The following is a 16,227-nucleotide window of genomic DNA, read 5'->3' on the forward strand; positions in this document are numbered from 1 at the left end:
TGTCTTTTCAGCCTTTATGCCTTAGTATAAATGCCATTTGTTAGCTAGGTGCTTTTTGACCAATCTAAGGTATATTTCTACCATCCCTTTCTATTACATTACTGTTTTATTTTCCTAAAGATACTTCTCAGTATATTTCATCATCTTAATTGTCTATTTGTTCATTATCTAAGCACTCCTTCTCCCCCGAAATCAGAAGGTAAATTATTGTCCACTGCTTGCATTCCCAGAGTCATTAGAGCAACTAATCAATGGTAGATGTTTAATCAACAATTGTTAAAGAATGAGTGAATGAATGAATTTCCCAAGGCATGGTGCACAAAACTCTTTCCTCCTTCCACCTCAAAACAAAAAATCTCAAGGAAACTAACTTCAGAAAAAGAGCACCAAATTATTTCACAAATAGCAAGCTTGAAGTCCAGTTTAAGCTCAGCAAGCGTGCACATTGTGGTTTACCTAAGATCTTTGTACATCTCTCCCAACTGTTAGCACTGACCTACATCACCTATACAGCACTATATAGCTGGCTAGTTGGGTTTCAGATGCAGATCACATCTCTAAGGCAGTGACAGTTCACTAGGAGGGTAACTTTCTGGAACCTACTAGACTTTGGCTAGATAACAGTAGAGCAAAGAAGTCCACATAGAAGGGAATATAATACAATTTTCTATGTGCCAGGCCAGACTTCATTTCAAGAACTTTACATATATCAACTTACAACAACCCTGTAAATCCTAGGCTGTCATTATAACCAATTATATAATTTACAGGGTTGTTGTAAGGAATGAGAAACACAGAGAAGTGAAAATAGCTTGCCTAGATTACCTAGTCATTTGCAGAGCTGGGGTTTGAACTTATGAAGTTTAGCTCCAGAGTTCATGCATTTAAAGATTGCTATAGTACAAATAAGATTTGGGAGATGGAGACCAGAATATACCTAGTAGAGATGGAACTACAAGAGACAGACATATGTTTTGAAAACCTCTTGGATTACATACATAAGAACATCCTCTTACTGATCAAAGGGCAAATATTAAGCGCTGTCTCTCTTGCAAGTTGCTAACTATTTTAAAAACCATATTTGTTACAGGCTAAATTTTGTCCCATCCAAATTCAAGAGAAAAGGTCAAATTCTTCTTAGTACTCAGTGTTGCTTGAAAGATGAGTTAAGACCTAATTCTGTGTCCTCTGACTACACCTTGGGCCCTGTTAGGTGTGTCATTTTACCTTATTTAGTCATGTTACGTGGCCTTAGGTAAGCCATATCATCTCAATTCCTCAGCAGGGGTAGTCAAGCATGCAGACTGAGACCACCATTTCTGGCCTCAGACCAGTGATTTTGTAACTACTATCTATGTGACCTTACAAAATATATTACTTCAAGTTTATTTCCTCATCTGTAATACCCACTGTACAACGTTGTAGCAGGAATTAAAAATATATGAAGGGTTTGACATATAGTAGATGCTTGAAAGTATTTTTCTCCCAATTATTTTAATACATAAAATTTAATTTTTTTTTCTCAAAATAGACCTTACCCGTCATTAGATTTACGGAAAGACTCAGGTGAAATAGTTTTCCAGACTTCTCATTTTAACTATTACTAGGGGAGCTCCTATTCGCAAAGTATCTTAAGACAGTTACATTTAAGATAGGGCAATGAGTGTTGTGCATCTATCTGCATTAAGAACTAGAAAGTGGTAAATAAGTGAAGGACAGCTAAAATACCATGAAAATTCATGGGAGAAAGAAATTGACTTCACCTTTTAAGAGTTGAGGCACACTCAACTCTTAAGGGACGTAGGAGGTAAACCTAGAATGCTGCTAACGAGTAGTTTTGCTCTGCGCAGCCCATATATTGAATACTTTCTCTTCTGCTTCACCATTTTGCACCACTTTATTGTTAAGTTTGTAAATTAGATTGTAATTCCTGTTTCTGCTCTACTAGTTATTATCTGCTTTTGCAGGACATGCTCATTTTACCATCATTGAATTCTTCAGCACCTGATTAAAGTAACAGCTGTAGTCAGAAATAACAGAAAGGATATTTGGACTTTGAGCTTAGTCCAACATTAATAGCATGGCTCTTGAGTCTGATTGATTTTGTTTAACTTCAGACTGGGCCTCTTACTTAGGTCAGTGATTTTTAGGGTTGCCAGGTAAAATACAGGACACCAGTTAAATTTGAATTTCAGATGGACAAATAATTTTCAGTATAAATATATCCCATACAATATTTAGAGGATACTTAGAACAAAATATTATTGTTTATCTGAAATTTCACATTTAACTGGACGCTTGGTATTTTTATTTGCTAATTAGATCCGACTACCCTAGTGACTTCTCTAATCATGTTTGCTTTCTGCAAATGGGGCTGCAAATAGTACCTTCTCCCTAAGATGATCTATATACAGAACGTTGCTCATGGCAAAACCTTAATTTACCTTGCAAATCAGGATACTTTAGTAGAGACTTATGTTAAAACTCTGGGACAATGACCATGCCCAGGCACCCAAAAAGATGGTTACCTTTATTGACGGTTTTCTAAAGAGCACAGAGAAAGTCCAATAGAACCCTGAACAAAGGTACAAACTACGTTGAAAGATACGTAAATGTGCCTTTAAAGTAATAGCACGAGGGTATCTTAGCCACATCACTGCAAACTGCAGACTCCCTGGTTACGGGGAAAGCGGTAGTTCGGCCTCTGCGCAAGCGCACAGGGACTTCTTGGTTCCACGCCCCGCCCCTCCCCGCCGGAGAGAGTCACGTGGGCGAGCCGTAGCTTTAGACAAGCGGCCAGCCTTGACACGTGACCCAGGCCCCAGCTTCGCGCAGGGATGGAGCCGGAAGAGGGGACGCCCTTGTGGCGGCTGCAGAAGCTGCCGGCAGAGCTGGGCCCGCAGGTGAGGGGGGGTACGGGGAGAAGCGGCGCGGGGCCTGGGCTTCGCGACGGCCCGGCGTGCGGATCAGGCCGGGTGCGACCCAGACGCCTTCGCAAACTCCCTAGGGAAGGGAGGAGGAAGGGGCGTGATTTCGGGTGGTTGGTCCCCGCCTTCCCTGGGGAGCCTAGGAGGACAGCTTGGGGCGCCACCCCCAGCCTAGAGGTGCAGCTCCAGCTCCAGGGGCTTTGCGCACAGAAGCGCTCGCACCAGACTGGGCTTTGAAAGCTTAAGTCGGTGTTTGCTGCCTCTTCGTATACGTTTTCTTAATTCATTCAACACATAACCTCCCAAAGGCTCCCTGCCTACCGGACAGCAAGTACAGTGCTAGGTGCTGGAATACAGTGTGACAAAGACCGAAGCGGACCCTGCCCCCCTCCCTTGAGGGTGGTTGGAAGGAAGCGAAATAACTGGGCGAGTTACTTTAGTTAGGGTCGTCCCAAGAGGTGATGTACCCATTGACTTCCAGTCTGTGAAAGAACCTGGCTTGTAAGAATCTGGAAAAAGCAACCACATTCATTTGTTCAGCCAGTTTTTCATTGAAGTCTACCATACATTGAGCGCCCCGATGGGATGAGGTAAATGGTGAGTGAGACACAGCCTGTGCCCTGGTAGAGCATCTTTTTTGTAAGTCTCAATTTTGGTCTTCCTATTTCCTCTATTCCATTTACACTGGAGAAAGTGTGGAGGAGACCGAAAGGAATGAACTTACCTCCTGCCAGGATCAAGAAAAAAAACCACTTAATTCTTTTCTTTGTTTTTGCAAGTGAGGAACCTGAAATGTCAGCAGAAATTTTGGCTAACTTGCCCAGGATTGCCCATCCAGCTAGTGGCAGAGCTGGAACTTACGCTCAGATCTATTGATTCTGAGTGTTTTATTGGCTTTTGGCTCTCCTTGTCTTCACTCTACCCATTTAGATAAGGCCCATAACCTTTACTACCATGTATGTTGATGACTCCTAAATCTCTAGGTCCAGCCAAAAATTTCTTCCTCTGTGGTTCAAGAATGCCAGTTAAAAAACAAAACAAAACAAAACCCCCAAAACCCCAAACCAAAATCTCTTCCGTGAGTGTCAGGCTTCTGCCACAGGTACCTCAAATTCAGTGTGCCCTTGCCTCAGCTCTTCTTTCCCCCGGACCTACTCGTCCCGTAGCCTCATTTTCGGTTTGTGGCACCACCACTTTCACCCAGCCCCTCTCACCCTGACGTTCTATGTTTCAACCATGGCCTCCCCTTTTCACATGTCTTCTACCTCTTTACTGCCTCCATTTTGAGTGTCCTCAACAATTTAAGCCCCTTAATCTTTAACTCCTTAACTGAAAATTGAGGCACCTGGGCTCACCCTCTCTCTTCTCTTACATCTTCCAACCTGTTAGCAAATATATGGAAAAATAATGCAAATGTGTGAATAGGTTGCTTCCTGGTTGAGCACAGATTGAAGTCTAGGCTCTTTTGCTTTGTACACAAGGCCCTTTTTGATTTGGCTCCACCCCTCTCCAGCCTTATCTCCTGTCACCCCCTAGGCACCCCCCAAAATAACTTGCTTGTGTCTAGAAATGCCCTTCTCTCCTGTTTGCTTGGCCAACTACTCATGCTTTTAAGATGGACTTTTCCTTGCTTCCTCTCTGTGCTCCTTCGTACCTTGTGTATATTTTTATTATGTCCCCATCATTCTAAATTACATGTATTTGTATGTTTGCCTTTTTCGAATGGACTAAAGCTCTGTTACGGTAGGGCCTTATTTATTCTCAGTTTCCTCGTTTGTAAAATAGAAATAATAACAATGGTTACTTCTGAGTTGTAGTGAGGATCAGTCCAGAGCGTGGTACCTAGGGCTCCATAACGGTAGCTATTATCGTTTCTTTGCCATTAAATAGTCATTGCCATGACCTTTGTCGTTAAATAAGGTCATTTCCATGACCTTATTTAATAACTGGGATGAAGTGTTCATTACATATTTGTGAATGAATAACAAACATATTCCAAAAAAGATAATGCTTTTATTTTTCAGTTGGAGTTCTGGGTTTTTCTTTAGCATGGGGACAGTATAGGATAAGGTGTAGAGAATTTTGAATGGATTCAAAATTTAGTATGTTGATTTATGGTAAATAAAAATTCAGTTTGTATAGTATATTAGCTACCATTTGGAAGCAGTTGCTTGTGTTCTGGCCTGTGTGGTGTTAGAGGGAAGGAGTTATTAGTTAAAATGGGGTGGAATATGATTATTTCCAAGTTATTTGGTTCAAATACTCCTCTTGTAAGATACACATAACTTCGAGAAAGATAACCTTATGAAATGTTAAGTGCTTAGAATAGTACTGGCATTGTGTTATCTCAGTTAATAGATGTTAAAGGCATGAATTGGAGGAGGAGGAGGAGTGATAATAATAATTAGAATGGTAACGAGGGCTAGCAATGTCTACATGTCTTTGTACATGCCAGGAAGATGCCAAATGATTTGCATGTATTCTTATTCAATCCTTACAGCAAGATTAAGAGAATAGATGTATCCTCATTTAACACTTGAGGAAACAGACTCAGAACATTTAAATAAAACTTGAAAATACTGAAACTGGGATTTGAACTGGATAGTTTTATTCCAAAATCCGTAGTCTTAATCACTATGCTCAGTTATACATGTGTTAGGCTTTCCATTGCTGATATTAAGATACTAATAGGATAGAAAGGAAAGTAAAAAAAGGAAAAAAGTACTGAAGGCTTTCTGGGAATACAGCAAAAGTAACTGCTGAGCTGGGTGCAGTGGTGCTCGCCTGCAGTCCTAGCTACTTGGGAGGCTGAGATGGGAAAATTGCTTGAGTTCAGGAGTTCAAGGCCAGCCTGGGCAACATAGTGATACCCTCAAAAGAAAAAGTATGTTGTGAAAAGGGAGGCAAAGCAAAATGAAGCTTATAGGCCTACAGTAAGAGACTTTGATGTAAGTCCTATCCTTCTGTTTGGTCATTGCTGTAAATATGATATCTTTTATATGTATCTTCCTTTTAGTTTTTTCATTATGTAATTGTTATAACAAAATTATTTTAGCTTCTGAAGGTCGACGTAATAATAGAAAGTCTAGGATTTTTATGAGTTCTAATTTTTAATTAGAATAATCTTAAAAGTGGTTTATACATTTTAACTGAAGCTGGTCTTGCAGATACCATGCACATCTCCCAACATTTGTTTGTTAAGAGGAACATAAATTTGTTTTATCATTTTACTTATAAGTACATTTCTTTCCATTTTTCTTGCTAGCTTCTTCACAAAATAATTGATGGCATTTGTGGTCGAGCTTATCCTGTGTACCAAGATTATCACACTGTTTGGGAATCAGAAGAATGGATGCACGTTTTAGAAGATATTGCCAAATTTTTCAAAGCCGTAGTTGGTAAAAACTTACCTGATGAAGAGGTAACTTCTCTGCACATTTCTATAACTTACAATAAATAATGCTCAGGTTTCTTTTTGAGTTTTTTAGAGCAATGTATAATACAAGGGCTATCATCAGTAACAACAAATACCTTATAATTGTGAATGGAAAAATCTGTGGAAGTCCTAGGTTTTTGCAGTTTTGTTTTTGGTTGTTTTTACTCTTTTGTGAAACATTTAAAGCATATAGAAGAAAACAAGAAATTATTTAACTGACACCTACATTCGCATTACCAGTTAAACGGGTGTTAACAATTTGCAGTGTGTGTGTTTGTTTCAGAAATAAAGCATTACAAAGATAACCTAAATTCCCTTATCCCCCACCCGGATATCCCACTCTTACCTAGAGATCACCACTCTTGAAGGCGGTGTTCATATTTTGTATTATATATTGTATGTACGTTTGAATCTTTTAGTATATTGAAAGTATTTGGGGTGTGTAAGTGTATAACTTGTAATAAAATGTAACATTTGTCTGCACTTGTACATTGTTTTAAATGCAGCACTGTGTTTTACATTGATAAACGTGGATCTGATTAGTGTATTTTAACTCCTTGTAGTATTTGATGATAGGAATTAAATAGGATTTATTTATCTCCTTACTGACTAATGAATAGTCATTGCCTCTTTCATTATTACAAGTAGTGCTGCTATAAATGTTCTTTACATGTCTCCTTGTTCACACTCACACCAGCTTTTCTGCGGTAGATATCTTGGAAGTGAAATTGCATGGTCATAGGATATCCTTCTTCCACTGAATTGCTTTTGCATTTTTGTCAAAAATCATTTGAGCTTGTGTAGGTTGCTCACTTTTCTAAAAATCAAGTTATGTATGTATGTTTGTCATTGATTTGGATGATATTCTGGATATGAGCTCATTGTTAGAAATATGTATTTTAAATATCTTCTATTATGTGCTTGCCTTTTTACTCTCTTAATGGTGTCTTTTGGTGAAACGAGTTATGAAATTTAACAAATCTACTTTGTCAATATTTCTTTTGCTGGCTAATACTATTAATGTTTTGTTTCAGAAATATTTGTGCTGAAGACATGAAGATTCTTGGGTGTGTTCTTGTAGAAGCTTGATTGTTTTCACTCTCACATTATGTCACTGATGCATTTTGAATTAGTATTTGTGTATGGAGTGGAGGTCAGGTTCAAAATTTTCTACTTTAATATCTAGTTGACCATTTATTGAAATGATCATCCTTGCCCCACAATATTGCTGTGCTGCCTTTATTGTAAATCAAGTGGCCATATATTTGTGCCTCTGTATCTCGACTCTTTAACATATTCCATTAGTCTACTTGTGTGTATTTGCCAGTGCTACACTGCTTTAATTACTGTAGAATTAAAGCTAAATTAAATTATGTCTTGATATCTGGTAATAGAAGACCTTCATTCTCATGCTTCTTCAGGAGTGCCTTGGCTATTATACTTTCAGATAACCCTCTAGAATCAACTTGCAGTTTTAACCTACAAACCTGCTGGAATTTTGATAGAGATCATTTATGGGGAGAATTGACATCTTAACAACATTTAGCTTTCCAAAGTTAAGAACATGGATAGCCCTCTATTTATTTAAGTTAGCTTTAGTTTCTCTCTCTCGTATTTTGTAGTTTTCAGTGTCGAGCTCTTGCAAATATTTTTTATTTCTGAGTAAATGATATTTTTGATCTTTAATTTTTCAGTAGTTTTTTGCTAGTATGTACAGTTGATTTTTATATACCTTGTGTCCCACAGCCTTTCTAAATTTGTTTACTGTGTCTGATTGTATATAGATTTTTTGGGGGGAGATTGTATATAATAATTTTCTTTTTCAACTTCAACATCTTTCATTTATTTTTCTTACCTTAGTGCATTGGCTAACACCAACAGTCAGTGTTTCTTTTAAAAAAGCAGTCATAGTAGATATATGTCTATTCCTAACCTTAGGGAGAAAATGTTTACTATTTCACCACTTAGTATGTTAGCTCTGTAGTTTTATAGATATCCATTATCAGACTAAAGAAGCATCCTACAATTCTAACTTTGCTGAGAATTTTTACCATGAATGGATATTGACTTTTATCAAATGCTTTTCCCTGAATTTATTATTGTTTCTTCTTTATTTTGTTAATGTGATTTTTGAATGTTAAACTAAGGCTGCACTGCCAAAATAAATCCCACTTAATCATGATGTATTATCTTTTTTTTATATATCTCTTGATTTGGATTGCCAATATTTTGTTTAGTATTTTTACATCTATATTTGAGTGATATTGGCCTAGGTGTTTTTTTTTTTTTTTTTCTTTTCCTCCCTATAATACTCTTGTCAAGGTGTCAAGTTTTATTCTGGCCTCATGGAATGAATTGGGAAGGATTTTTTTTCCTCTTCCTGTTCTCAGGAAGAATAAGTGAGATTGACTTTATTTATTTATTTAGTGTTGTGCTACTTAATTTTCACACATTCGGAAATTTTTTGGTTACCTTTTCTCATTAGTCATAACTTCATTACACAGTAATGAAAATATAAACAGTATTATTTAAGTTCTTTGAGATCTGTTGTGGTTTGCCAAATGGCTCAGAATATGGTACATTATGGTGAATGTTCCATATACATTTGAAAATAATGTGTACAGTTGTTGGGTGTAGTTTTCTATATATTGCTAAGGTTAGGTAGAATGCATTTTTTCAATTCTTCTATATCCTCATTGATTTTTTTTTGTTTCTTTGTGTCAGCTATTGAGAGTTATGTTAATATGTCTAATTGTGAATGTGGATTTATTCATTTCTTTTAGTATTGCCAAGTTTTGCTGCGTGGTATATTTTGAAGCTATGGGGTTAGGTGCACAGGGATTTATAGATTGTTGTGTCTTTCTGTTGAATTGCCCTTTTACTGTCCTTCTCTATTTCTTGTAATGCTTCTTGCCTTAAGGGCTACATTGTCTGATATATTAATACAAGTTGAGTATCCCTTATTTGAAATGCTTGGGATCAGAAGTGTTTTGGATTTTGGATTTTTTTAACTTTGCAGTATTTGCATTATACTCACCAGTGCAGCATCCCTACTCAAAAAATCTGAAATCTCAACTATTCAAATGAGCACTTGCTTTGAGCATCCTGTCAGTGCGCAGAACTTTTCCGGTTTTGGGATTTGAGATACTTACCCTGCGTGGCTGTATCAGCTTTGGTGTTTTCCAGGTGTATTCATTTCCCCGCTGCTGCTTCCATCAGTCCTTTTTCTTTACTCTCTATTTTGCAGAAATTTGTTAAAACCTATTTTCTGGTTATTCATTCTCATCTTACTCTTTTTTATAGTTACGGAAGTATTTCTCTTTTTCTTTTACTGTTGCTTTAAAAGTGTGCAAAAGGAGAGTGGAATTGTGTTTTTACATTTGAAACAGAAAGCCCCTTTTGCCTGTTTTTATTTTTATAGATATTTCAGCAGTTGAATCAGTTGAATTCACTTCATCAAGAAACTATCATGAAATGCGTGAAAAGTAGGAAAGATGAAATCAAACAGGCTCTGTCAAGGGAAATAGTTGCTATTTCCTCTGCACAGCTACAGGATTTTGATTGGCAGGTAAAGGTAAGAGTCTATGAGTATGTGTATTTTTTATTTCATTTTTTGGATATAGAGAAATATCTTTATAATATCATATATCTAAAATTTGTTGTTTTGGGAATGTATTATCCGAAATAAATATCAAAGATAGTTTAAATTACATCTTGAATTAACTTGGGCGTAAGTACATTACAAACATCTAAGCTGTGTATAATAACATTACATTGATAATAAATTTAATTAGATATGTAAATTATTAAATGACATAAGTGATGGGGCAGTATATAGTCAACACATATATTCATACATACATATATATATATATAAATAATTTATTTATTTTTTGAGACAGAGTCATGCTCTGTCATCTAGGCTGGAGTGCAGTGGTGTGATCTCGGCTCACTGCAACTTCTGCCTCCCGGGTTCAAGCAATTCTTCTGCCTCAGCCTCCCGAGTAGCTGGGACTATAGGCACGTGCCCCTGTGCCCGGCTAATTTTTGTATCTTTGGTGGAGATTTGGGGTTTTGCCATTTTGGCTAGGCTGGTCTCAAATCCTGGCCTCAAGTGATCTGCCTGCCTCCACCCCCCAAAGTGCTGGGATTACAGGCATAAGCCATCCCACCTGGTAAATATATGTTTTTCACCACAACTTTCTATACTTTATAGCTTTCTTAAGACTGGTAAATGTGATAGTACCTCTAGGAGGAAAACCTGTAAGATATTATTAAAACATCAGTTTTTAATACATTTTGAGAGTCACTATCAGAGTTCATAAAGAAGAATTTCAGACCAACTTTTTGTCCTTATAAGATACCTAGACCAGTAGATGAAGAGGAAACAAATACATTGTGTTTCTTGATTTTAGCATGACCCTGGATAAAGTGCCTTACATTGTGTATGTGGATTAAGTAGAGAAAAATGTGGGAAGATAACAGGTGGGTTCGTAATCGGATAAATGACTAAGCAAAGACAGATGAATTTATATTAGTTAAGAAGTCTCTGTGACTCTGGTCTCGGCCCAGTCATTTTCAACATTTTTATGAATATTATGCTTATCAGATCTGAAGGTGATACAAAACTAGAGCTATAACAAGTGTATAATGTGACACAAAGTTCAAAATTATGTCACAGCCAATTACAATCAGTGACCAAATGAAGCAAAATAAATTAATCAGGCAACCTAAACAGAGGATTTTTAATTTAAATATTTAAATTTTATAAATTTAATTTCAATTTCAGAGTTTAAATTTTTATAAATATAAAAGATAAACGAGACCAGGCGCAGTGGCTCACGCCTGTAATCCCAGCACTTTGGGAGGCCAAGGCGGGTGGATCACTTGAGGCCAGGAGTTCGAGACCAGCCTGGCCAACATGGCAAAACTGCAACTCTACTGAAAAAATACGAATATTAGCTGGATGTTGTGGTGTGTGCCTGTAGTCCCAGCTACTTGGGAGGCTGAGGCACAAGAATTGCTTGAACCCAGGAGGTGGAGCTTGCAGTGAACCAAGATCATCGTGCCACTTCACTCCAGCCTGGGCACCAGAGCGTGACTCTGTCTCAGAAAAAAATAAATAAATAAAGGATAAGAGAGAGATGTTAATAGTAGCATATATGAGAAATGTTTAGTTATTTTGGTTTATCAAAGTATAGCTTCATTCATATTGATTCAGGCCCATATTTTGTTGATAGAAATGCAGTTCTTTTTTTTTTTTTTTAAGATGGAGTTTCGCTCTTGTTGCCCAGGCTGGAGTGCAATGGCACGATCTCGGCTCACCGCAGCCCCACCTCCCGGGTTCAAGTGATTCTCCTGCCTCAGCCTCCTGAGTAGCTGGGATTACAGGCATGTGCCACCATGCCTGGCTAATTTTGTATTTTTAGTAGAGATGGGGTTTTGCCACGTCGGTCATGCTGGTCTCGAACTCCCGACCTCAGGTGATCCGCCCATCTCAGCCTCCCAAAGTGCTGGGATTACAGGCGTGAGCCACTGTGCCCGGTAGAATTGCAGTTCTTCAAGCAAGAGATAGTGCTAGTACATTCTGTTTCCAGTGATAACATCTTTTTAGTGTATTATCTGTTTAGTTTTGGCTGCCAAACTTAAGAGATATTTAAGCAAATTGGACTCCAACTAGAAAAGAATGACTAGGAACTTAAAATCATGGTGTGTGAAATTGCTTTGAAACACCGAGACCATGTACCTGGAAAAGATTAAACCTAGTAGAAACATGACACTTACCTTTAAAATGCTAAAATTCATAGATGGGGAAATATATAAATGCTTTGTGGCGCCAGAGACTAGGTGAAGGACTAAGGTATATTATTTGCAGTAAGATAGGTCTCAGTTCAACCTAGGGAAGAACTTTTTAACAAGTATGAATATCTGGGAATGATTGTAACCTCTTCTGGAGGTAGCACATGCATCATCATTGGTGGTATTCAAGCATAGGGTGAAAAACTATTTATTAGAAATATTGAGGAGGAGAATTATGCATAAGATAGTTAACCTGAAGCTGATACTTCCAGATCTGAGATATTATGGGTCTTGTTTTTGGGTGAGAGAATGGAGGAGCTATGTCAAGATTTGGGTCTATAGTGTGTGTACCACAGGGGAGATCCTTTGAGGTCGTTAGGGAAGATGTCCCTTATCATTGCATAAGTAATTTTTTTGCAAGTGGCAGCATTCTAAACAAAGATTCAGTTTTTGTGGATTTTTCTGGCTCAGATTCCAGGAAAATTGAGTTTCTCTATGCTGTCTGCCAAGGAAGCTACAGTGCTTGTTTCAAGAAGTATTAGTATTATAAATATTTGGTTCTTCCAATTCCCCTAGGGTATATTCCAGAGAAAGAAATTAAGAAGTGAGGTAAATGTACGGAGTATTTCTGTTGAGTGGCTCTAATTGAAGATGGTATCTTGATAACATATTTATCAATATTGTGATAGATAGATAGCTGACCATGAATTAAGCATCTTAATTTCTGAGAGTTTACCGGTATTTTTAGTCTCACTTATCTTTGTACATGAACTTTCGTCTTCTTGGTGCCTTTAATCTTCTTTAAGAATTCTCTATGTTTCTTGTACATTAGACCCATTCAATACTTCCCAGGCAGGACTCTGATCTAGATACCTGCTTCTGCCACAAGATTGCTGACTGGTTGTCTTACTTTCCTACCCATTTCCTCTCCTTTATTCACTCTCCTTTCTCTTTCTATTCTTCAAATATGCTTTAGCATGGACTTAATTTATTTCTTTCACCTTTCTCTATACTCAACAGCAAACAGTACTTTTAAAAAATGTACTGCTAACTAACCTCTGATGTATATTCAATATAGTTCTTTTTACTATTTATTAATTGCTATTTTTCTGATTTTAAACAGCTTGCACTTTCCAGTGACAAGATTGCTGCATTACGAATGCCACTTTTAAGCCTGCATCTAGATGTAAAAGAAAATGGTGAAGTAAAACCATATTCTATTGAAATGAGTAGAGAGGAGCTGCAGAATCTAATACATTCCTTGGAAGCAGCGAATAAGGTATTTGCTATAATTTTGTCATATGATTTGAATGTTTAAAGTGTTTGGGTTTTTTTTTTTTTTTTTTTTTTTTTTTTGCGTTGGAGTCTCACTCTGTTACCCAGGCTGGAGGGGCAATGGTGCGAACTTGGCTCACTGCAACCTCCGCCTCCCGAGTTCAAGCGATTCTCGTGACTGAGCCTCCAGACTAGCTGGGATTACAGATGCCTGCCACCAGGCCTGGCTAATTTTTGTATTTTTAGTAGAGATGGGGTTTTACCATGTTGGCCAGGCTGGTCTCAAACTCTTGACCTCAAGTGATCTACCCGCCTTGGCCTCCCAAAGTGCTGGGATTACAGGCATGGGCCACTGCACCCAGCCAAATGTTTTAAGTTTTGATTGATACTCCTAGACTCATGGTTCACTTTTAGTGTTTTTTCTCCAGATGTTTTATGTTAATTAAGCACAGAAAATACTTTGTTAATATGTTCTGAGCTCTAGTTTTAGATATTAATTATAACTTGTAGTATTCAATTACTTAGTTTTGAACATAATGTACTAAGTAATTTTTGAAAGAATAATAGTGCTATTCTAACAGCTGAATTTCTTTTGCTTCAATGCTCGTTAATGATAAAAATAACATTTTTACCTTAGAATAATAAAATTGATTCTGAAGAGTTTTTATGATTAAAAAAATTACGATCCTGAAAAAAAGTGGCTTTATTAACTGGACTAATAATAGAAAATTGCTTTTATGATCCTCTAACTATGGAAGACAGAATATGGCTTGTAGTTATTATGACAAAATCAGGTTGAGGCAAGACAGAACTAATGAATGTCCAAAAACTTCACATTTACAATGGAGTGGCTAAATAACAGTAACTGCTCCTAATGTTTAACAAATGAGAAAAATAATATTTAAACAGTGGAAACTGTTGTGAGGAGGAATAAAAATAATTGTCTTTGTATATGTATGTTTCTTCGTTATTGCTCAGCGTTTTCTCTAGTGGTCTCATCTCAGTGATTAAGTCTCAGTGATTCTTACAACCTCTATTGCCCTACTATTTAATCTTCTCTATCCTGCTTTTTAAAAACTCTGATAAACTTCAGCTTCTCTCCACAATCTGCATTTGCTCAAACATTGTAGTGCTTTGATTACTGGTCCACATGTCTATTAACCAAACGAGCAGCTCAGGCTTGGCTGAATGGCTGAGTGGGGCTACATGTGTGAAGGGTGCATGTGATAGAGCCCGATATAAATGGTAACAGATTCTGAACTGGAGATTCCAGCAGGCATATGTCATCAGTTACTATGCATTGTACTTGCTTGTTATGAGTTCTCCATGCCCTTTTTCAGAGACTTCAAAGCATTTAATATGGAATATATCAGCATCAGTCTCGTATAACCTGATATTTTCTCTTCAATTTGTGTTTTAAGGTGGTCCTGCAGTTGAAATAACTGGAAATGATGAATACCAGTCCTATCAGATTTTATTGCTCCAACTTATGTGGCAGAGTGAATACTGTGTGTTCAGAAACGCTGTGATGTCTTGACTGTTGCACCAGGCTGAGAAAGCAGCAATGTTGATATTATAAAGATAAAAATTTATTTTATCAACATTCCTTAACGGGAAATTACATGGTTGAGAGGAAATGCATAAAATGAAAGATGAAAAGTCTATAGTAGCAGTTTATATTTTCATGATTGTTTTGCCTCATTTATTAAATATTTGAGAAATCTTTGGAGATACAGTTTTATTGAAAGCTAAAAATAAGTTCTAAAGTAATGTAAAAATATAAAGCACAAATATACTTGAATATTGCTTAAAGAATTATGTGAATAGCAACATATATTATGGATGATATATACTTTGTGATATTTTTAAAAAATAACTTTTTCAAAGAATGTATAAGCTGCATATATAACTCAGGAGATTCCATGTCTTTCTCATATTTCAGAGGAAAGATTATAAAATATAAAATTTCTTAGAGAATACCTCTTTGTCAGAGATAAACAAGAACAGATACTCTAAACTTATGTGAACAATTTTGAGTTTATGAATTCTAGAAACTAAAATCAAGAATACAGAAAAATAAAAATAACATTTTACTTCTGCACTTCTATGTTTGGGAAACATTGCTCTGCTAAAAAATAGTTGTCATTGTGCAGTATGTATATTCAAATATGAGATAAGACTATGTACAGGTCCACTTTTGTTAATAAACTCAATGTTGAATACTTTTGGATGTTAAATTTATTGGAAAAACAAACCATTTGTAACCTCAGTTAACTTTAACAACAAGCATTCTGAGCAAATGAAAAGTGTCTTATTTTTATATATTGCTTTATTTTAAATGACTCCAAATAACTCAGTAGTTACACGTAATTATACATAACTCAATAATACATAATTAATAGGTGCTTGCTATTTGCAAGCCATATGGCTTATTAGAGCATGAGACTATTCTTTGAGGCATCCAGAGCAATTATTACTATTCTCATCATACAGATGAGGATAGGCTTAGAGGGTCTTCTGAGTGTGATCTAAACAGTGCTACTTGTCTGTGAACTGTTTGTTACAGGTCAGTGATTCAATAAGGAGCTTGGGCCAGAAAGTGTATCAGTATACTGCTTTCTTCATCGAGTAATTTTGGTTTTAAAAAAATTATCAGGTGAAGGAAACTGTGCTTCGTGTGGTAGTTAATTTACCTTCTTGTGCAAGTTATTTGTTATTATGGGCCAGTGATGGTTTGTAGAACAGCACTTTGAGTAGTACTCATTGTGAAGTCTCTTTTAAATTTCAGCT

The 16,227-nt window shown here is 36.8% G+C and overlaps 1 protein-coding gene across 1 annotated transcript; it reads left to right on the forward strand.

The window, feature by feature from the left end:
- The first annotated feature begins 2,758 nt into the window (after positions 1 to 2,758).
- Positions 2,759 to 15,737, forward strand: COMMD8 (COMM domain containing 8). The gene is made up of 5 exons (XM_003258414.3): positions 2,759 to 2,903; positions 6,193 to 6,348; positions 9,785 to 9,937; positions 13,286 to 13,441; positions 14,859 to 15,737. The coding sequence occupies exons 1-5, from the start codon at positions 2,838 to 2,840 to the stop codon at positions 14,877 to 14,879; spliced, it is 552 nt and encodes a 183-aa protein (XP_003258462.1). The 5' UTR covers positions 2,759 to 2,837; the 3' UTR covers positions 14,880 to 15,737.
- Positions 15,738 to 16,227: the final 490 nt, after the last annotated feature.

Source organism: Nomascus leucogenys, chromosome 20, assembly GCF_006542625.1.
Source record: "Nomascus leucogenys isolate Asia chromosome 20, Asia_NLE_v1, whole genome shotgun sequence".
NCBI lineage: Eukaryota > Metazoa > Chordata > Mammalia > Primates > Hylobatidae > Nomascus > Nomascus leucogenys.